A 23,600-nucleotide genomic window follows, 5' to 3' on the forward strand; every position below is an offset into this window, starting at 1 on the left:
GGGGGGGGGGGGGTGGGATTTTCTGAATTTTAACAAAGCTAGGAATTTGATGTTTTAGGTGGAGAAACGCTACTTTTCGTTCAATCTTTGTTGTACTTTAAATCTGCTTTGTTTTAGTTTCAAGGTTGAAAACTTCTCTCAGCTAAGCGATTCCGCTCTCTCCCCACATTGTATCATCAGGAACCTTCCCTGGAAAATCATGATTATGCAGAGACAAAACCAAAACCAGGTTTGATTCGTTTATTCATCACCTCCCGTTCTAGTCTTTAAGTGTCAAATTATGAGAGCTACCGAGCTTGACTTGATAAATCTCCGAGGATCATTAATACCAATATAATGATAGTAATCAATTTAACCTGCGATTCATCCCATATAATTTAAAAATTTTTATTAATTAATTTTATCAGTTTATTTTAATTTTCATGCTTGATCTAATATACACACAAATTGTCCCTAAGTTCTTAATTTGTTTTTGGTTAAAAGCCACTTAAAATTGGGTAAATCTGCAAAGTATGACTCTGTTTAGATTTTAAACACCGGAGCTCAAAACCTGTAGTTCACACTGCAGTATCTAGTTTGACACTATCTTTTTTTCTCAAATTTTCCACTGAATATTACAGGAAAGATCTGGAAAGAGTCTTGGCTATTTTCTCCAGTGTAATGGAGAGAGTGAGAGTGGCGCCTGGTCCTGTAACGCTAACGCAGAGCTGCGTATGATCAACCAGAAGGACGGGACTAAATTCAAGAGAAATATTTTCCATCTATTCTACAGTAAAGAGAATGACTGGGGTTTCTCTCATTATATGTCCTGGAATGATGTTCTTGACCCAGAGAAAGGGTTCATTAAGGTAGAATATAAATGCAAAATTATTTAAAAATATTTCCAGAACAATTTGGTTTACTCATTTAAGAAAATTATTTTTGTGTTTCTTTTTTTCTATAAATCCCTGATATCTATGATGTCGTTAATAGATTTTGCCAGAGATGAATATTTTATACGGTTTGGGAGGTGAATGTGTGAATGTGAGTAAATATTGGGATAAAGATAAAAAAACAATGAACAGGACAGTTTTATAAAACAAAAACATAAATATTAAAGAAAAATATAGATGTTTTGATACTTTTTTGGAAAATATATGATTTTGTGGTGGAAATGAATACGTTTTTGCAAGGGGACATTTAAAATAATCATAATGAATTATTAATGAAACTTGGCTTTTAGAGCACTTCGCGCCCATCTTCTATTCCAATTGTGAACATTTTCTCTGTATACATGTTAAAACAAAAACAATGTAAAAAATAATTTCGTGGATTTTCAAAATTCCATAAACCTCCCTAGGGTCACGTGATGTCCCATACAATGTGGGCCTGATCGGTTCAGCCGTTTGACGTTTATTGGATAAAATTAAACAGACAGACAAGCAAAGTATTGATTTATTTTTCAGGATGACACGGTGATATTTGAAGTGAAGGTGAACGCTGATGCTCCTCATGGTGTCTCCTGGGACAGTAAGAAGCATACAGGATATGTTGGATTAAAGAACCAAGGAGCAACATGTTACATGAATTCTCTACTACAGGTATCGATGGTGGAATTTCTTCTCATTTTTAATGAAGTAAATTGATATTTCCGTAAAATAAACAAACGCTGTTCAAGTTATTGAAAACAAAGACTAATTTTAAACATTTTTAGATCAATGAATTTACTTATAATTATTTACAAAACCTTAGTACATACTTCCTGCGTAATTTAACCGGAAACACGAAGAAAATAGTTTTTTCATAGTTTGTAATATCTAAGGTCAATGACATCGGGTTGCAAAGATGTAGGGATTAAAATCAGAGTTTAATGTAAAAATATATATGTCACCCTTAAAGCACTTTTATTGAATTTAGATTAAATGTAATTTAGAGGAAGTAAAAAACGAATATGAGATTGAAATATTTATTCAGGATTAATATATTATTGTACAAAAATGTAAAAAATATTGCTTCATAATCTTGTTCTCTGCATAATCTTCACTCTTGATGCTGTTTGATTTGTGTTCTGTTCCGTGTTAAAACCACTAGATAATTGCTTGATACGCTTCTTGTCTTAAAGGGCTGCCGGCCACTGGGACGCATCACTTACGCATGGTTGTTAAATACTGTGCGTCAGTCCGAATACATTCTAGGCCGCATGGTGATGCGCTGCTCTCTGATTGCAGGACGAGGGTTCCATGTCGGGTTCCCTTTTAGATAATTCTGTTATTACTTAAGAAATGTAAACTATCTCCAAGAGTTGAAGCAACTTCATCCGTAAAACAAACTTCAGTTCTCGTTCTAGTCTCCCACTCCTCTAGGTTAAAGGATAGCACGCCCTCAGGGGATTTATCCCGTGCTTGTCTCCTTGTCTCCCATTCCTTTAGGTTAAATGTTAGCACGCTTTCAGGGGATTTATCCCGTGCTTGTCTCCTTGTCTCCCACTCCTCTAGGTTAAAGGTTAGCACGCTCTCGGGGGATTTATCCCGTGCCTGTCTCCTTGTCTTCCACTCCTCTAGGTTAAAGGTTAGCACGCTCTCAGAGGATGCTTATTTATAAATTGNGTTAGCACGCTCTCGGGGGATTTATCCCGTGCCTGTCTCCTTGTCTTCCACTCCTCTAGGTTAAAGGTTAGCACGCTCTCAGGGGATTTATCCCGTGCTTGTCTCCTTGTCTCCCACTCCTTTAGGTTAAAGGTTAGCACGCTCTCAGGGGATTTGTCCCGTGCCTGTCTCCTTGTCTTCCACTCCTGAAGGTTAAAGGTTAGCACGCTCTCAGGGGATTCAATCGAACCACTCACAGATGGTAAGATCTTCTCCATGTGTACTGGAAGCTTGACGGACTGGTTGCATCGTCTCTTGAGGGTTTTGTACAGTGAGTAAGCTCCTACACACAAGGCAAGGGCTGCTGCAACTAATGGTAGTGTGAAGGTAAAAGGAAAGCAAGGATTCATGCTGTTTTCTCAGTTCTTGTAATTTAATACTACTGCAGTTCTTGGTCGAATATGAGTAGTGAAGAGGAACCAAGAGCACACGGTTTATATAATAATCCCTTCCCCCCCACCAATGACCCCCTCCCTCCCCACTAGGCCTTCATTTGTTAACGCATTTTTTCTCAGATTTGAGATGACCCTTTACAGTAGATGACGAATTATATAAAAATAAATGTCGTTTGGAGATAAAAATCAAAAAGTGAAAAAAGAGGTTGATAAAATATTAATTTCACAAACAAATTCTTCAATGGTTTGAAATTTTCTAGGTTCTATATTTCTAAATTATACTCCGGAAACTAATAGTCAAATATATTCTAGTTTTTATATTCCTCAAATATACTTCGGAAACTAAAAGCTTAATATATTGAAACTAATAGTTTAATATATTCTAGGTTCTATATTTTTCAAATATAATCCTGAAACTAATTGTGTAATATATTCTTTGTTCTATATTTCTTAGATATACTCCTTTCTTTATATCTCAAACATACTTCGTACTAATACTTAAATATATTATAGTTTCATTATTTCTCAAATATACTCCTGAAACTAATAGTTTAAATATATTCTAGGTTCTATATTTCTCAAATATACTCCGAAAACTAATAGTTTCATTTATTCTAGGTTCTATATTTCTCAAATATACTCCTGAAACTAATAGTTCAATATATTCTAGGTTCTATATTTCACAAATCTACTTCGGAAAGCAGTTTACAAGATGCCAACAGAGTCAGATGACAGTCAGAAGTCAGTTGGATTAGCTCTGCAGAGAGTGTTCCATGAACTCCAGTTCCTTGATAAACCTGTTGGAACTAAAAAATTAACCAAGGAATGAAAATTTCATCTGATGAAGCAAAAAAAGCTTGTATCCCCTCCTCTTCTTCAATGCTGTTCAAATTTAGTGTAAAATAAATTGTTGGTTAATTTTTTTTTCCAGCAGAAAACTCATTTAATACTTACAGGGTTACAAAGAAAGGATGATACTGTAAAGACGACTTAAAACGCTTCAAATAGTCTTCCGTCTGAAATACAGTCTTCTATTGGTTTATTAAATGATTTGACAAAGAAAGTAACAAGTTTCCAGTTGCAGGGAATCGTGCAAATAAGGAAATTGACAGTATAAATTCTATACCGTCGTCTCTCAGTCTCATTCTTTCTGAATAATCCTATAGTATATTCTTTGGGCTTTCGTGGATTTGTTCGTAATATTTTTACGACTTTAATTGAACACGGAGCTTTTTTTCAAAATAAAACCCCTTCTTAGAATCCATCAAACGAATGGATTATTAATGGATATAGAATATAAATGAGGTTTAAGTTAATTCAACTTGAAGGGTTGAGATTGTTATTCTGAGAATTCTATCAATTTTCAATCTAATTCTAATAATTGGAAAATATTTTTCTTCAGAAATTCGTTTAATCTGGAAAGGTGAACTATTAACCTAGATAAAAATTGTATATTTTTACAAAACAATGATCATGGTTTTGAGCCAATTTAATTTTTCAAGGTTTTAAAAAGTTCCATTAATTACCAAGCCAATTTGGAATATTTTAAATAAGGTGAAATTATTTTTTTTTTACCGTGTCCTCCTGTTTGGCGAATGTAAATATTTGACATGGTTACGGATGGGGTGGGATAGGGACAAATTTGGTATGAAGCGCTATAAAGTTTTGGACATAAAGTTTCTCTTCATTGATCAGGCATTTTTCAACAAAGCAATAATAAATGTGAACGTTAATTTCAATTTTTATCTTCATTTAAATTGAAAGATTAAATAGAAATGTCCTAGTTTGTTTTATATAGATTTTTCGGGAACTAATTAAACTGAAAAGGTAAGATGGTATCGTTGTAAATCGGGGATGCTTTTTTTAAATGGATGGACACCAGAAATCACAAGAACATTTTCTTTAATAACTGTTATTTAGCCAGAACTTGAAGAATTCCCTTTTTCAATCTTAACCTTAAACTGATGATTTTCCTGCAGAGTTTTGGTTGGGAGACCCTGGACAGCTTTATGCAGCACGACGTTCAGGAGTTCCTCAGAGTCCTTCTTGATAAACTAGAAATAAAGATGAAGACGACATGTGTTGAGGGAACCATTCCAAGGTATTGAATATTTTAGTGGTTTCGAGCCATAAACTACAATGATAGGACAAGAGAAGTTGTTGTTGCTTTAGTTCACTGTTAACTTAAATGTGCACGTTTCGCAGCAAAAATCTTCGAATTTTGCCCAAACAAATTTTTTTTAAAAGTTCTTCAGCGACCTTGTAAAATCCGATTTAATTCAATGTTCGCAAATTATTTCTAAAACTGCATTCTATTTTGCTTAAACATTGATTTAAAAGACTATCCGTGATAGGATTAGGTCAGGGTAGTCTGAAAAGTCAAGTCTAGTCATTGGACTGGAAAGAGATCATTTAGGGGTTGGTGTAGACTGTATTTTATTTGTGTTGGGTTTAGGGCCTTTGTATTAAGACACAAATAAAAAAGAAGAGAAAATTAAACTTAATTTTAAACCATATTATTGACAAAAATATTTTAATAAATAATCTTGTTTCTTAGCTAACTTTTCTATAGATTGTTTGAGGGTAAGATGATGTCGTATATCAAGTGTAAGAACGTGGATTATAAATCTACTATGTCGGAGAGTTTCTACGACATCCAGCTGAATATCAAGGGGAAGAAGAGCATCCTGGAATCCTTTCATGATTATATACAAACAGAAACATTAGATGGAGATAATAAATATGATGCCGGAACCTTTGGACTTCAGGTAACAGCCTATTTGAAATCAAGGTCTTGTTGCCGGCTTGAGAAATATAAAATAAAACTAATTATTTCTTTTGAAAAATGATAATATGTTTTAGAACCTCAGGTTCATGGCCTGGTTTTATTTTAAGTTTAGGTTTTAGTGACATATTAGTCCAGGTTCAGAGTAAAGTTATGTTTTTATTTTTTTTATGAATTCACGTTTTTAAAGGTTGATATTAGTATCAATTTGGTTTAAAATCAAGATTCTAGTTCAAGATCGGGATCAGGTCCGGGTTCAGGTTCAGAATAAGGTTAAAAATCAAATTCAAATTCATATTAAATATTATGCTATGGGTTGAATCAATGATATTTGTTAAAGGTTTAGTAAAAGTTCATGGTTTAGATCAGGTTAAGTCTCATGTTTAGGTTTCTCAAGACTAAAAGTAAGGTTTTATCTTGAGACTTTGGTTTACATTGAAGTTTAGTTTCGAGGATTATGCTTGACTTGAGGTTTTGACTATGGTTGAGTTTATGATTGACTGAATGACTGAATGTTTATAAGGATGCTGAGAAAGGAATAATATTTGAGAAGTTTCCTCCGATCCTTCATCTTCATCTTATGAGGTTCCAATACGATCCTATCACAGACTCATCCGTCAAGTTCAATGATAGATGTGAGTTCTCCGAGGTTCTAGATCTTTCCAAGTTTCTCCAGGATCCATCAGGGGACACGGAGGAGTACAAGTACAGACTGCATGCTGTTCTAGTTCACAGGTACCTACACAGTATCAAATATGTACAGAAAAGTACAATATATACTGCAAAATATTTAAAACAAGCAAGTTTTATGCTTTTATGCTATCTTATAGAAAGTTTATTTAGCAATTTAGACTGATCATTTTTTAGTCCTTAGTATTAACACTGAATATTTCAACTATCCTCTACAGAACACACAAGGCTTTGGTTTTCACTGTTTGGAATAGAAACAGACACAGTCGAAACAGAAGAAAAATCGTTCACACAAATATATTATACTATCTGAAGGTCCCGTGGAATTTTAAAAACACTGCGAAAAAATTTAAAAAATTGAAGAATAAACGAGTTTCCTTAAAAAAAGATAAAAAATTCTGGTCCAGCGGTTTTGCCAGCCATAGCTAACATATTTATGAGCGAAGATTATTTAATAAATTAGTTTGTATTTCAGTGGAGACAACCATGGTGGACACTATGTAGTGTTTATAAACCCCCTGGGTGACGGAAGCTGGTGTAAGTTTGACGATGATGTTGTGAGTAAATGCACGAAAAAAGAGGCAATAGAACAGAACTTTGGTGGGGATAGTGAGGATACCACAGCTGTACGCCACTGTACCAACGCGTACATGTTGGTGTACATTCAGCAGACGAGGTTAGACGAAATACTTGGAAAGGTCGGGGAGGAGGATATTCCAGAGGCTCTCAGTTCGAGGCTGCAAGAGGAGAAGAAGTTGGAGGCCATCAGAAGAAAGGAGAAGAATGAGGCGTATCTTTACATGACTGTCAAGGTAAAAATAAACAGATTAAAAAAGAATATTTCTTAACAAGTTATGTAAATAATTATTTCCGATTTCTTTGTAAAAATAACGTTTAATCCCATGATGTTATGAATTTGTGCGCAAAGTGAAAACAAATGAAAAAAATACTTTTTGGAAGAAATGATTTTTTGGGAAACGTATTATCGTGTTGTCATTTTATTTCCCTGGGATAAAAATTTAAAATATACATAATATAGACTTCATTGCTTGTTGTTTAAGAATTTATTTTTGACGTTGCAAATCGTTATTTTTCGGGGGTTTTTTACTTCAAGCGATTTCTAGACATTTACCACTTCAGATTTGTGAGATTTGCTTATTTTTAAGTTTATTGATTGATTGGTTTGGTTTATCTGAATAATTGATTGATTGAATATTCTGAAGATTGTTCTGGAGGATTCCTTCTATGGTCATCAAGGCAACGATCTATTTGATCCTGAAACTGTTCCAAGTATAGAGTACAGAGTGAAGAAGGCCTCCACGTGTAAGGAGTTCATGAACATGCTTGCGGAGGAGTTCAGGTATGAGTGGAATCTCAAAGCAAAACCAATTCTCATTTTTCATCTTCATTTGTTCTAGGTATCACTTTTTTTAGCATCCAACCTACCTTTATACTAAATTGCAATTAGTAACGATGGCGATTAAACCAATTGCAATCAAATTAGTTACAATCAGTAACAACTGCAATCTGTTACAATTGCAATAGATAAAAAAATAGCAATCATTGTTGATAGCAATCAATACTCAGTTGAAATCAAAATAAGTTGCTAGGATGGGTCGATTCTAAGAACTTTACCAAAAAATTAATCAAACTTAAAAAAATGGCAAGCTGAGTGTCATTCAAAGAAAATGATAAATAAAAAATCACTAGTGGGACCGATAAAAAAATCAAAAGATGTTTGATATATGGCCAAAAAACGAGTTTTTCCGGGACTCTGCTAAATTTTCAATACAAAAACCAGATTTTTTAGACAGGATAAGACCCAGGCCTTTAACTATCCTAATATACAGGTGTAGAGTAGACAGGATAAGACCCAGGCCTCTAACTATCCTAATAAACAGGTGTAGAGTAGACAGGATAAGACCCAGGCCTCTAACTATCCTAATATACAGGTGTAGAGTAGACAGGATAAGACCCAGGCCTTTAACTATCCTAATATACAGGTGTAGAGTAGACAGAATAAGACCCTGGCCCCTAACTATCCGGAATAATCAGACAATGCGACCAACTCTAGCGGAGATGGATGATGGTGAGAGAAGTATGACAGAGGTAAAGATCCCTTTATTGTAACCCCCCACCCCCCTCGATTTTTTAGTGTATTTGCCTTTAGGAATCCTTTTAACATTTTAACCTATTTTCTGGAGTAATCTTTGAGTGCAGTGGTCAAAAATATTTTAGTTTAGCAAATTTATTTTCATTCCGTCACTTCATAAGAATCTTCTATCATGATAATCCAGCAACACACATAGATTTTACATTAAATCTGGTTTTAAAGTGAGGTTTAAGTTTTAGTTTGGTTCAAATCCAATAAATCTCGGGAGTGATAAAATCCCTAGATCCAGATCACTGAATACTAAGTGTCTTTTCAAACTTAATTTTCAAGGTTTCTGGTTTAAATTGAAGTTTACTAACATTTAGAAATCCCTTTCCTAATTCCTTTCTGCGGATCGAAAGTGTGGAAAACGAAGTTGCAGAAAGTCCTAGAAAGTAATAAATTGTGTTTCAATAAAATACATCTTTAAAATCTAGAAAATTGCTTAGTCATACAGGGCACAGGATATATATATATATAAATATATCCGGAATATATATATATATTTTGGAAATAAAAATTTTACTCTTTATAATATTTTATCACCAACGAGTTAGGAATGATTTCGAGATTTTTTTGGGTTTTCATCGCTCTATAATTGGGGAGAAATGATTTTCAGTGAAAAATCGATAAATTTGGACAAAAGGCATCAGAAACTTGCCAACTGAAATCTAATTTCCCCCTCCCCCCCCCTAAAAAAAAACAAAAATAATTTCCCCAGGCCGCAAAGAGGACTAATACTCAAATATATACCCCATAAACAAACATTCAGAGAGCTCCGTTTTTATTTTGAAATATTTGATGACACCTAAATGTTGATCTTGTTGTATTATAGGTATCAGACAACCTTCAACCTTGGTTTGTATTCCTTGAGATGTGTCCTGCTGATCTACCAAGTATATCTCTACCTATCTTCGACAAGGACCAGGACGTTGTCCTTTTCTTTAAATACTACTGTCCCAGGACTAAGAAGGTATCATATTTGTCCTACCGGCCACTGATGTATTTGAAATGGTTAAAGGAATTGAAAACCTCCCCTAAACTCCTTTTCAAATTCTGATATCTTTGCAACCTGGTAGTGTAAACCTTAAATAGTTGAGACTTTGAATGTTTGATCTAGCAGACCTTAAAGTTTGAAATTTTTGAGGTTTATGTCATAAGGTTGCAAGGATACAAGGATTAGAAAATTAGAGGTTCTTTATTGAAACATAAAATCATGAAAATCTATTACTTAGTGTTTTTAAATAACAACTGCGAAACCCGTAATTTTTCTGAATCAGATAATTTTCAACATTATCTAACTATCCTTTGTTAAGGTTCTTTATATGGGACACCAGTATCTACCTATCACAACTAAACTGTCCAGCATTTTACCAAAACTATGTCAGAAAGCGAACCTCCCACCACCTCCACAATCTAAGTAAGATTTTATTATTTTCTGTAATTTTTGAAACAATGAATTTAAAAAAGCTTGCAAGAATATCGCGAAACTAAAACCATGATCTTTTTATGTTTATGTTTACTCCTTGGATTTTGGATGAAAAGATTAATTTTCATGGTAAAATGTAACTGGTGTTCATGCCAGTTAATTTATCCTTTTTTATTTTAGCCCCAATGCATCGAAAATCATATAAATGAAACTGTTTATCTCCGTAAAAGATTGTTGTTTTAGATTAATTCTTTGGGAGGAGATCAAACCTAATATGTTGGAGAAAATAGAGGATGTTGATCAACCCCTAGAGCATATACTCGAGGAGGTACAGGTGTCAATTCAACCTTATTCTTCTTCAGCTTTCCTTTATTCTTTCCTATTCTACTGTACTGTACTATTAGCAGTAATTATGTTGCGTACATTTCATGTATGAAGTGCCTGGCGTTTCTTTCTTGTGTAATTGACTGGAAATATTTTGCGTACATTTCATGTATGGAGTTTCTGGCGTTTCTTTCTTGTGTAATTGACTGTAAATATTTTGCGTACATTTCATGTATGGAGTTTCTGGCGTTTCTTTCTTGTGTAATTGACTGGAAATATTTTGCGTACATTTCATGTATGGAGTTTCTGGCGTTTCTTTCTTGTGTAATTAACTGTAAATATTTTGCGTACATTTCATGTATGGAGTTCTTGGCGTTTCTTTTTTGTGTAATAATCTGGAAATACAATTTTATTTAGTGTTCTCTTTCTTGTAAACTAGATTTTAAACTTGGAGAAAAGCGATATTCCTACTTTTGACCCTGTACACTGTATTTTTTTAATATTTGCTTAATTTATTTTAATATTAATAAGCTATTTATTATGTTTCAGCTGATGGATGGAGATATTATAGTTTATCAGCTGGATCCCCCGGCTGATGCTGATTATGAGCTACCAACAGCACGGGATTATTTCCGTGATCTTTTCTACAAGGTAAACTAAATTTTAATATTTATAATTCTACTTTTTCAAATACATGAAGCATTTCCAATTTTTTGATATTGGTTAAAGAATGGTTTTCAATTAATTTAAATATATCATGAAATACAACGCTTTTGTTTTTTATTTCATGAAAACTAATTCCCGGATTATCTATCCAGGTTGAAGTAAATTTTTGTGATAAAAATCTGCCTAATGATCCCGGGTTCAATCTTCAGCTATCACAGAGGATAAATTATGACCAGGTATTATTTTCTTTAAGTTTGCTAAAAGTACGAACTAACAACTCGACAGTGTGACATACAAAGGGGGTTAAAAAATATTTTTGGGTTCATACATTCTATGGGTGATGTGGCCAGTGCTTAGGATCCATTTAATTTTGATGCGGATTTTGATGCGGATCCGGATCCTGGATCCGCACTGGAAAAAAAGGATCCAAATCCGGATCGAGGTCGACATTTCTTTAAGATTTACTGAATTTTTCAACAAAAAATAATTTTCAAATATTTTGTTTTATTTTTTTCTCTTATTTTTATCCTAAAACTTGATGAACCATTCAGAAATGAGGAAATTTTTATAATCTCTCTTTTTTTCAAAAGTTCAGATTTGGGTTTTAGGAGTAAATTTTTTTTGCAGTTTTTGGTTGATTTTTTGTCCCTTGGATCCGGATCCATGGATCCGCATGTTTTTGCTGATCCGGATCCGGATCCAGGAAGCCAAAATCATCCGGATCCGGATCCTAAGCACTGGATGTGGCCCAATATGAGAACTTTGTGATCAGGTGCAGCAAAGCCTTGATTTTTTTGGAGGTCAATGACCTCCAATTCCAATCTACTTGCACCTAAGTTTATCAAATTAAAACAATACTAAGGGTTGACATTACCCAGAGAACCTTGCACCTTTTGATTCTATGACTTTCCATTATTGGTGTGAGACCCTTTTGTAAATATATTGATTAACAGGGGATCAGGCGATGCTCACTCTGGAGAGGCTTTCAAGTTTTATTGAGGGGGGGGGGGGTCGGTCATTACTGAAAAAAATAGATCCTTGTTAGGACTATTACTGACTCTTTGTTAGAATTATTGTTTGCGACTTACAGACACAGCTAATGTTTCTTTCCGAATTTTCTTTAAGTCAGTTGGGTGGTGACTACAGGTCATTAATCAGTACTTGGACAATTGGCCACACTAGGCTTGTGTCGTAACCGATGGCAACATTATCAGTATTTACGTTTATTTTTGAAAGAGACGCAGTCCTGATTTTTACGATTTTTGGATTATAGTTTGCTTGTTTTTGTTGCTAATTTTTCTTAAAGTCTGTCGATCGATTAATTAATAAATCGGTTTGTGGACTGTTTTTAGAAAATAAATAAATGCAACTCCCCCCCCCCCCCCCCCCCCCCCCCCCCCCGTGGAATTGGAAATTTTAATTTTCTAATCCCGATATCTTTGCAATGTGATGGTGTATACTTTTAATATTTTAAAATACGACTATTTGCTCTAACAGAGTTTGAAATATCAAAGTTGTACGACATCGGGTTGCAAGGATTTTGGGATGGGAGAATTTTGATTTCGTCACAAACATTCGTAAAACTTGCTGGTATTTTTGGAATTTGGATCTCAAACATAATATAATTATTTTATTGATCGATTTTGTTTGTTTGATTGATTGATTGTTTAGTTGGCGAAGAAGGTTGCAGATCAGTTAGAAACAGAACCAGATCTTCTTCAGTTCTTTAAAAGTCAGAGCTATAGAGATGGTCCGGGACAGGCTTTAAGGTAAAATAATTTATCTTCTTTTTATATTTAAAGGGATTATTGACGTAATTTCAAGTCAACCTTCATTTCTAAACTGGCATGTCCGATTCACAATGGTGTTCATAAAAGTTTCTCCTGATCAAATATGAAAGAGATATCCATTTTCACATTGTGGTTTCTCGCTAAGTGAACTTCAGATTTATGCTACAAAAACAGTGGAAGAAATTTTGGTTTTAAACATTTTTATTCTTCGAAAACAACGATTTCTTCCACATTCTTGGTACCATTTTGAATCGGGCTTTTTATTGAATGAAAGGTCACTTTAATTTACGACGACAGTACTTTTATCATGGCTAATATTTCCATATAATTTTTCGTAGATCAAGCACTGAACTTGTATACCTAATTATTGTTTCAAGTGTTAAGGTTTTAAGAGAAAAAAAATCTTAATTCTTTTAAAATCTTCATGTTAAAGGAGGCGTTGCATCTAGGACATTTTTCAATATCTCAGCCAGAAATGATGGTAGCCGGTTCAAGAGGTCCGGAAATAAAAAAAAAAACGGAGCCATCGGAGGATTCAGTCTCCGTCCAGAGATATTGAAGATCTGACTGCATATCATCCTGTTCCTAGATCATTATATCAATTGAGCAATTTTTCAGGTGTAATTTTGAAGGAACTTTGAAGGATATTATTCAATACTTCAGACCGAAACAGGTAATTGCATATTCATTCTTATCTATAGGGTGTCTTCCGAAATATGTTTTCTTGAATAATTAATAATTTTTCCGTTTTTTTTAATAATTTCTTCCAACAATATGTTATGAGTATGAAGATATAAAATTTTGTTAAGAAACACATTCTAGTTGAAATCCCAGTTCTCAATTTAAAAAAAAAACCATTTCCATTTCCATAGGGGGGGGGGGGGGCCGATGTGGAATTCCGGAAAGAAAGGTAAATTTATTAAAGTTTGAAAAATCTGTCCGAATTTTAATTTACTATATTGCACATCTACTACTTCATTACTTGGTAAATATATATATATATTACAATATTATTATATTCTAGACCATTACAACCAAATGGCTTCTCAACTTTGCAGAAATGTCCCCGTGCCCCCCCCCCTTGTCTCTCCTCCTCCTCTCTTCTATCCCAACTTAATGAAACTGTTTTCTGTCCATCAAGCGATGTGAGAAAGTAAATAAAAGAGAGACATTAAAGGGATTTTTATATAAAAGAGACCTTCAACACAAGCTCATTATTTCTTATTATTTAAAAAGGTATGCTGGTCGCTTGATAAAAGTAATGTATTTAGAAAAACTAAAATGTGTCTTCAATAAATTAAGTATTAGAAAGACTTTTTTATAAAGTGTACCTCGAGAGTCTAAACGTAAGAACAAAAAGTTACAGCTCAGTTGCTAAGTTTTGGCTTAAAAGCCGCCCGGACCACTTCTGACTTCACTTAAACTTAAACTTTAAAAACCTAAAACCTATTATTCCCAATTTTTCTATCAATCAATCATCAATCCAGTCCCCAGAGTCTAAAACTAAAAAACGAAAAATTTGAACTCATTATTTTTTAGAAATTTGAGACTGTAGCTTAAACTAATTCATAACTCGATTTTTGCATTTAATTGTCGAACAAAAGTTGAAAACAGGTATATGCGTTGTAATACAAAGATGTAATTTTATGAAAAATAATGTTTCGAATGTCTCTTTAAAACCGTAGAGTGTAAGGTAATGAAACAGAACGAAGTGGATCTAACACAATAGAAAAAGAAATAAAATAGGATTAAAGGAAATTGAATAGAATAAATTTTGTCAAAGTGCACAGTAAAACAAAACTTTTGTTTTATTAACTAATAAAAAAGAAAAAATATCTTCTCTATTACTTATTACTAAGGTAAAATAGAGACACAGAATTATTCAGAATACAGCCAACTACTATTTTATTAACTAAAACTAAGATATTTAAGTACTGCAATTAATAAAAGTTCTTATTGAAATATTTTGAATTAACGGAGTTTTTTGAAAAAGGGCTTTCGAGAATCGTACATTTCGGTAAACCCTTGCAATGCATATTACTTTTCTCAACTTTATTCAATTCTATTCAATTTTAATCTTATAACAGCTTTTATATTTCATTCTTTTTTGTTTGAATTTAATTTATTCTTTTCACTTGTAAATTTCATCGTTTTACAACTTGCATGGAAACTGAAATTAAATTCTGAGTTGAAGCTTTTTTCCTAGTGTCTTCTTTACACGAAAAAAATTGACATTGTTTTTTTATTTGGATAGTAACTTTTGTATTCTAGGTTGAAATATTTGTATTCAAGGTGTAACTATTAGTATTCAAGGTGTAACTGTTTGTATTCTAGGTGTAGCTATTTGTATTCTATGTGCAACTATTTGTAATCTAGATTTAACTTCTGTATTCTAAGTTGAAATATTTGTATTCATGGTGTAACTATTTGTATTCTAGGTGTAACTATTTGTAATCTAGATTTAACTGCTGTATTCTAAGTTGAAATATTTGTATTCATGGTGTAACTATTTGTATTCTAGGTGTAACTATTTGTATTCTAGGTGTAACTATTTGTAATCTAGGTGAAACGTGTATATTACCAACGTCTACAGATCTCTATAAGTGAACTAGAGAATAAGAAACAGTTCAAATGTCTCTGGATCTCCAGTAATCTCAAGGAGGAGAAGGAATTAGTTCTTTATCCCAACAGGTATTTGAATCATGCCAAGTTCCACACAATACTTTTTCCCTATGGACTCGTTATTTTAATGTTATTGTGAACAATTAAAAGGTAGTATATATTGAAAACTTTTTAGGAAACGCTTGAACCTTTTTCGTGTTTTTTACAACTTTTTAATTTTTCCTCGCACATGACGGGGGGGGGGAACTTTTTGGAACATGCTGGAGGTTTGGTGATTTTCAGGATGATATATGCCCTCATGTAGAAATGACCAGATATACTTGTCTATTTCATTTTAACTCTGACCTTTGTTGCACTGCAAATATTCTTTGCATGTATTTTATACTGACACAAAATGGAAATGATAAAATAGGCATTTGCATGCAAGTATTTTTGCCTTTTTTCGTGTCCCAGAATCATTTGTTTTTTCTCAAAAACTTTAAATTCAGTTTTTATTTTGTTCTAGAAATTCCAATGTTGGCGACTTATTCGTGGAAGCTCTTCGGAGTGGTCAGCTTGATCTCCCTGAGACTGGAGGAACGAAGAAACTTCGTCTTCTTGAGATAATCTCAAACAAGATCTTTACAATCTGCGGGGAGGAGATATCCTTAGATGTTTTACTTTCAGCACAGGTGGATAATGTATATAAATTTTAAGGTCCGTCGAGTCTGTTTTATTCATTCTGACATCGTAGTGTTTTTTTTCTGGCTTAAAGGGACAGACCGGCTATGTAAGGTAGTTGAACTGAGAATGCAGTTTTGTGGACAAATTTTTAAGGATTCATTTGAGACATGTAAAACTTTTAAAAGATATGTATATCCTGAGTTTGAGCGAAAAGTCGACGTTCAAAATCGTACGTTTTCAGAATTTTTTTATTTTTAATTATTAAATAACGATGACAAAAAATGTAAACAAAATTCTACAGCAAACTAATTAGTTGTTGGGAACAGGTTAAGAAAATCAAAATTAATCTCACGAAAATATGTAATCTTATTCAATTATTAGTTTCTATAATCTCTCAATTATTCAAAAAGATTTTCTGCAGATTTTCTGGAATTTTTATCGAAAAGACGACATTTGAAGAATTTGTAGAAATCTGCGAATAAATTCATAGAAAATAATAAATTTAATGTAATGGTGAAAACGAAATAATTGATTCTAGCATTTATTTATTGACCAATTTCTTATGAGAAATATGTTCCTAACCCTCTAATTAGTTTACTGTATAATTTTTACTTTATTTTTCGTCGTTGTTATTTAATAATTAAAAAAAAATCTTTTCTGAAAACGTACCCACCAAAATTCACGATTTTTAAGTCGACTATGCAGTCAAATTCAGTAATTATACATCGTGAAAACGTTTTATATATCCTAAAGAATTTGTCCACAACACTACATACTCAGTTTAACTACCTTACATAGCCGGTCTGTCCCTTTCATGATACCTTTTAATTCTACAAAAATAAATAAGATCACTTCTTAACCTATTAAAAGGTCATACGCTATCATTAAATGTAACTCCAATTTGACATTTTTCTTGCATTTACAGTCAAAGTAAGGAATGAGAAGACTGTCAATTTCATTTTAAGAGTTATAAGTCTGATTTGAATCGGTGTCCTTTACTTCTTTATCTGATATACAATGAAAATGATATTGTTGTTTTTCTCTCCTTGAAAAAAGATAAATTATGTCAATTTTCTCCTTGTAAGCTGTTGCATAAATCAGCAGGAATGTTTTATAGAATTACTGCAATAATGATATATTAATGATATTTGCACAAAAAATTATCACTTTTGAATCGACTATGAAATTGTTACTGTATGGTCTCTTGAAATTATGCCGATAGTTACTTTAACAATTTTAAAACTTAATCAAATATCACCCGTATCTACATAAACCTTTGAAATTTGTATGATAACATCTTTTAAGTATTGTTTAGCTGTCACTCTTTAGTCTTTACAGTCAACTGAAAACCCTGTTAAGACAGATTATATATCAAAAAATAATTATTAGCTCTATTAGTGTTTACATAATTTTGTTCATTTGCGCACCAATGTATCTTGTTAATTTTGGGATGGAGTTTTTTTTGTTTTTCATCAATTCTAAATTTACGGATTGGATTATTATCAATGTGAGTAATCTGCTTCAGCGATAACCAGAAATCCATTTGCTTAGGATTTGTTATTTGCAATTATTGTAAATAAGCTAAAAAAAATCAGCGCACTATATAGAGATTTTTGTAGCCATAATTTCATGATTAAAAGGAAAAAGAAATTTACAGATTTCTGTTTCGACTGGATATCATTGTAGAAATATTGCCTACTGTAGTGCCGATGTACATTGTTTACCTGTGGACTGTTTAGGGTGGAGCTACGAAAAGTTTTCGTCTCGAGGAAATACCAGCTGATGAACTAATCCTGGGAGAAGGAGAAATATTGGTTCCTGTAGCACATTTTAGTAAAGAGGTTTATACCACATTCGGCTCACCTTTCCTAATTAAGGTTAAAACGGTAAGGAACACAGCGTTATTTACGAAATGGGGGGTGGGGTATTTTTTCATTCGATTGAATAATTTTTGTTTTATTATATTTATATATTTTTGGTATGATTAAATATGAATTTTACCAGTTCTCAGGATTTTAATGCCGATCCGGATACGGACACTGTATCACGAATACTTAATCCGGATACAATTCCTGGATTCGGATACAATTCCTGGACCCGGATACAATTTCTGGATCGGGATACAATTCCTGGATCTGGATACAATTCCTGGATCTGGATACAATTCCTAGATCTGGATACAATTCCTGGATCTGGAGATTAAGTCCTGGATCTGGATACAATTCCTGGATCTGGATACAATTCCTGGATCCGGATACATTTCCTGGATCCGGATACAATTCCTAGATCCGGTTACAATTCCTGGATTAGGATACAATTCCTGGATTCAGATACATTTCCTCTATCCGGATACAATTCCTAGATCCGGATACAATTCCTAGATCCGGATACTATTCCTGGATTAGGATTTAATTCCTGGATCTGGATTTAATTCCTGGATCCGGATACAATTCCTGGATCCGGATACAATTCCTGGATCCAGATACAATTCCTGGATCCGGATATAATTCCTGGATTAGGATTTTATTCCTGGATCCTGATACAATTCCTGGATCCTGATACAAATCCTGGATCCGGATACAATTCCTGAATCCGGATACAATTCCTGGATTAGGATTTAATTCCTGGATCTGGATACAATTCCTGGATCCTGACACAATTCCTGGATCCTGATACAATTCCTGGATCGGGATACAAATCCTGCATCCGGATCCGAATACAATGCCTGGATCCGTAAAGTTTAAGTAATTTCTTTTACAAAAATAGATTCGAAATATTTTCCTTTTTATCGCTATCTATTGCCGAAACTTAAGTGATCTTTAAAATATAAGGAACTTTACCATTCTTTCATTGAAATTCTGATTTCTGATTTTGGTGAATATTTTGTATCTTGGATTCCTCCTCTTTTTCTGATACGGATCCTAATCACTGTTCTCCCTACCTACCCCGCCCGCCCCCCCCTTTACACACTTTGTTTTTGTCTTCCATTTTGTTGCAAAGCATCATGCAATGTTTCCTTTAACTTTTCACCATAATTTTTAGTAGTAAAACATACAGGATTTAATCTTATTTTATTTATAGCCTCGGGGAGTAAATTAGGATCACATACAAGAGTGAATATCTGTATCCATTTTATATTTATTGTATTAGTGGGATACAGTGGAGAGTATAAGAAGAAAGATACAGGAAAGAATATCTACACTATTTAAATTTTTTGTATCAGGGCGATACAGTGGAGATTACAAGAAGAAGGATACAGGAAAGAATATCTGTATCTATTTTAATTTTTTGTATCAGGGCGATACGGTGTGGAAATGATAAGAAGAAGGATACAGGAAAGAATATTTGTATCTACTTAAATTTATTGTATTTGTGGGATACAGTGGAGAGTATAAGAAGAAGGATAAAGGAAAGAATATCTGTATGTACTTAAATTTATTGTATTAGGGGGATACAGTGGAGAGTATAAGAAGAAGGATACAAGAAAGAATATCTGTATGTACTTAAATTTATTGTATCAGGGGGATACAGTGGAGAGTATAAGAAGAAGGATACAAGAAAGAATATCTGTATCGGACAAGGAATGGGAAAAGTATCGGCTGGCTGTTGTACTCAATATGAAACCTCTTTACTTTGAGGAAAATGAGAATAAACACTTGGATATCAAGGTAAACTAGGATATTCACCTTTACCGGCTGTATAACAAGTACTCAAATAATGTACACCAACCAATGCTACCCTGTACTTTACAGAAGTGTTTATTAATCTATACATTCTACATTAATCTCTACGCTCAACACTGATTTCTATATTTAAATTTTACATTAATCTGTTCATTTACTTTAATCTGTACACTGTAAATTTATCTGTACACTGTACATTAATCTTAGCACTGTACAATTATCTGTACACTGTACATTAATCTGTACTCTGTACATAAATCTCTATTTTACAAAAATATGTACGCTGCACATTAATCTGTACGCTGTACATTATTCTGTACACTTCAAATCAATATGTACACGACATTAATCTGTATATTCACATCAATCTCTACACTGTACATTTATCTGTACATTGTACATTAATCTGTACATTGTACATTAATCTGTACATTGTACATTAATCTGTACACTGTACATTAATGTGTACAATGTACATTAATGTGTATATTTTTCATTAATCTGTACAGTGTACATTAATCTTTACGCTGTTCATTAATCTGTACACTGATTAATTTGTATATTTTGCATTAATCTGTACATTTTAAATTAATCTGTGCACTTAACTTTTTTCTGTACACTGTACATACATTCGTACATTATCTTAATCTGTACACTGTACATAAATCTGTACACTATACATTAATCTGTACACTGTGAAAGGGAGTGACTGGCAATGTATCGTAGTTGAACTGAGAATGTAGCATTGTGTAGAATTTTTTTAGGATTCATTTGAGACACATAAAACTTTTTACTGATGTACATTGTACAATTACTTAGTTTAAGGACAAAGTCGACGTTCAAGATCATCCATCTAGGTGGTTACGTTTTGAGAAACGATTTTTTTAAAATTATTTAATAACGTCGACGAAAAATGTATTGAAAATTCTACGGTAAACTAATTAAATGTTTAATAATATATTTCTCAATAGAAATTTGTCAATAAATCAATTATTTCTTTCTCATCATTATATTGAATTTCTTATTCTTCACGATTTTGTTTGCAGATTTCAAATTCTTCAAATGTAGTCTTTCCAAAAAAATTCCAGAAAATCTACAGCAAATGTTTGGGAACAAAGAGATATTACAGAAACCAATAACTGATACGAGTTAATTATTATATTCTCAACATGTTCCTTAACAACAAATAAGTATACTGTCGAATTTTGTTAAATTTTTCGTCGTCGTTATTAAATAATCTTTAAAAAATGATTCTCAATACGTAACCACCCAAATAGATGATTTTGAACATCGACTTTGGGTTCAAACTCAGTAATTACAAATGATTAAAACGTTTTATATGTCTCCAATGAATCATAAAAAAAATCTTCACAATACTACATTCTTAGTTCAGCTACAATACATTGCCGGTCACTCCCTTTAATAAACCATTTCACTAACTGTACACAGTGTACAGTGTCAAGAATTCATACATTTATTTATTTGTTAATATTTCATACTTGCGATAACGTTAATTTCCACGGATTTATTTGAGGCTTTAAAAAGGATTTTGATAATTTAAATAATCCATTCTGTTTTTACAAGCATGGATCAAGTTTACTAGTGTATGTATTATGCATCCCATTTACTTTATTATATTGGATTTTAAACCCACTGGATTTACTATATACCAAGGGTGGATATTCTTCCTTTCCAGAAATACATTTAGTTTACACTCCACTGTAACATTCTCCCAAAAGACTACGATTTTCGCCCTAGAAATTACTACATTTATGAACGTTTTAATATTATTTTTTAGTTCTTATTATCCATCATTATAGTTTATTTTCATCATATGTGAAAAGAATACCTTTATTTCAATTTTAAACAACACAAATTAATATGTATTCGCACGGGATGTATTTATGTATTCTATGTACAGATATTAACGTGCATTATTGTACAGGATTTCCGTGGTGTACCTCAGTACGGTAGCTCATCAGCTGGTCGACCCTGGATAGGTTTAGAACACGCTAATAAGGTCAAATATTTACATCATCATTTGCCTGGAAACTTATATATTTTTAAATAATCCACAAATACTAATCCGGACCTCTTAGATTAGCTCTATCTCATACAAAAGTTTAGACCTTAGGATTTGTTTTACTGCAGCTGTAATCCTGTTTCGAAGTTCATTGAAATATTATTTTTACTTCAATGTATTTTATAGAACAAATAACAAAATATACGTTATTTGATCAAAATTTCAAAGATTTTAGAGAAATTGCTTAAATTTTGATTTCGATATTTTATATTTGGACAGGTTTCGGAAATTATTTTTATATTTATATTTTAATCATTCAAATCCCTGATTTCTACTGAAAACCCTTAGTTTTGCCTTTTCTGAATCTAGATACATTCTTATTTTTTTTTACCTCAGTATTCTTATTTCTATTTCCAAATCTGTGTCCACTATAAATTGGTATTTCTTTCTTCAATTTATTCCTGATTGGCAATAACGGTGCAATATCTGGTCATGTCGTTTCTTCAGTATTTTGTATTTTATATATTTATTGTATTATATCTAGGCAAATAAGAGATCCCGCTACAGCTATACAGAGAAAGCAATCAAGATCTACAACTAGACTCCCTCCCCTCCATCACATCTTTCATCTATAATCCATACTACTCACACACTTTATCTTACCTCCTGGTTCTCTCTGTCCCACTCTATACTCACTCCCTGGTCATACCTGTCATCTATACTCACTTACCCCAATGGGCCTTTTTGTCCTACTCTGTACTCATCCCTTGGTCCTATCTGTCCTATTTACTCACCCTACCCTCTGGTCCTGTGTGTCCTACTCTTTACTCAACCTCTGGTCCTGCGTGTCCTCTTACCGTATTTTGAAACCCCGCGTGAAATTCCAATGTATTTAAATTATTTTCCTATTTATATATTCCTCAACGATATATGACTATATATGTATGTGTTGTCAGGTTAAAATGACGTAGTGTGCAGTAAGCTCAAACTGTTTATTTTAGTTGTCAGTATGCCCATTGTAATGGGGGGGGGGGGGNTTTTAGATTTTTGCCAGAAAAATGGAGGCTTATTCACAACCACTTTAATCCATAAAATTGGTAATTAATATCCAGCTGAAGTTGGCTTCCAAATCAACAGTCAAACGAACTTGAAATTAAATGTTTTTGAGGTGTTAAAACTAACAACATCATTTAAAAGGGGTATTAGCTAAAAGAAAAGGGCGTATAGGATTACTCATAGGTTTCAGGATTCATATAAAGCTCAATCATTCTACAGCCGAACATTTTTACGCCAACTCTCTTTTAATAAATTCACATATATTATTTTGAATGGGTTAAGTGGAACAATCGATATCAAATGTTTCGGCAATAATTTATTAAATAACTTTTTTTAAACTAAAAAAACAGAGCATGTCCTGAAAGAATATTAAAAAAGTATAAGATGTTTTTTAGCTTGTTACCTATTCGCACACTCTAATTATATATTTCTAAATTGTTCATTCAAAGATATTTATGTTTGAAATTCTTCCCTAACATTGGATAAAGCCGCATTTCTTTTTTATATTTTTTTAATCCCTGACTTGAACAACTCCCTCGTATTTATTGTTAATTTTGAATCAGTTCGCTAAATATATAGTATTCATACTAATACTTTATTTTTTTCCTATTCTAAATAACCCGGAAAATATAAATAAAATAAAATAAAACCATGAAAATTTCTCTTTCTGAAAAGCTCGAAAACGGCCTACCAGATTT

At 32.8% G+C, this 23,600-nt stretch overlaps 1 protein-coding gene across 3 annotated transcripts in view; it reads left to right on the plus strand.

Annotated features, from left to right (window-relative positions):
• The window catches only part of LOC111714559 (ubiquitin carboxyl-terminal hydrolase 7), a 27,759-nt gene extending 4,524 nt beyond the window's left edge, over nt 1–23,235 (plus strand). Inside the window, exons 5-27 of one of the 3 annotated variants that reach the window (XM_023489693.1) lie at nt 118–229; nt 621–848; nt 1,446–1,580; nt 3,690–3,842; nt 4,999–5,120; nt 5,592–5,787; nt 6,328–6,539; nt 6,970–7,306; nt 7,718–7,854; nt 8,498–8,603; nt 9,482–9,619; nt 9,963–10,066; nt 10,319–10,409; nt 10,949–11,050; nt 11,218–11,301; nt 12,737–12,834; nt 13,474–13,528; nt 15,419–15,546; nt 15,983–16,148; nt 17,880–18,026; nt 19,662–19,808; nt 21,769–21,843; nt 22,391–23,235. In XM_023489693.1, the coding sequence (XP_023345461.1) occupies nt 118–229; nt 621–848; nt 1,446–1,580; nt 3,690–3,842; nt 4,999–5,120; nt 5,592–5,787; nt 6,328–6,539; nt 6,970–7,306; nt 7,718–7,854; nt 8,498–8,603; nt 9,482–9,619; nt 9,963–10,066; nt 10,319–10,409; nt 10,949–11,050; nt 11,218–11,301; nt 12,737–12,834; nt 13,474–13,528; nt 15,419–15,546; nt 15,983–16,148; nt 17,880–18,026; nt 19,662–19,808; nt 21,769–21,843; nt 22,391–22,447 (3,130 nt within the window). In that variant the 3' untranslated portion in view covers nt 22,448–23,235. Of the gene's footprint in view, nt 1–117; nt 230–620; nt 849–1,445; nt 1,581–3,689; nt 3,843–4,998; nt 5,121–5,591; nt 5,788–6,327; nt 6,540–6,969; nt 7,307–7,717; nt 7,855–8,497; nt 8,604–9,481; nt 9,620–9,962; nt 10,067–10,318; nt 10,410–10,948; nt 11,051–11,217; nt 11,302–12,736; nt 12,835–13,473; nt 13,529–15,418; nt 15,547–15,982; nt 16,149–17,879; nt 18,027–19,290; nt 19,474–19,661; nt 19,809–21,768; nt 21,844–22,390 lie in introns of those variants that run through there. The other 2 variants (XM_023489694.1, XM_023489696.1) reach the window with 2 other exon arrangements.
• The last annotated feature ends 365 nt before the right edge of the window (nt 23,236–23,600 follow it).

The sequence above is a fragment of the Eurytemora carolleeae genome, unplaced genomic scaffold (genome assembly GCF_000591075.1).
Source record: "Eurytemora carolleeae unplaced genomic scaffold, Eaff_2.0 scaffold1543, whole genome shotgun sequence".
In the NCBI taxonomy this organism is placed as follows: Eukaryota; Metazoa; Arthropoda; class Copepoda; order Calanoida; family Temoridae; genus Eurytemora; species Eurytemora carolleeae.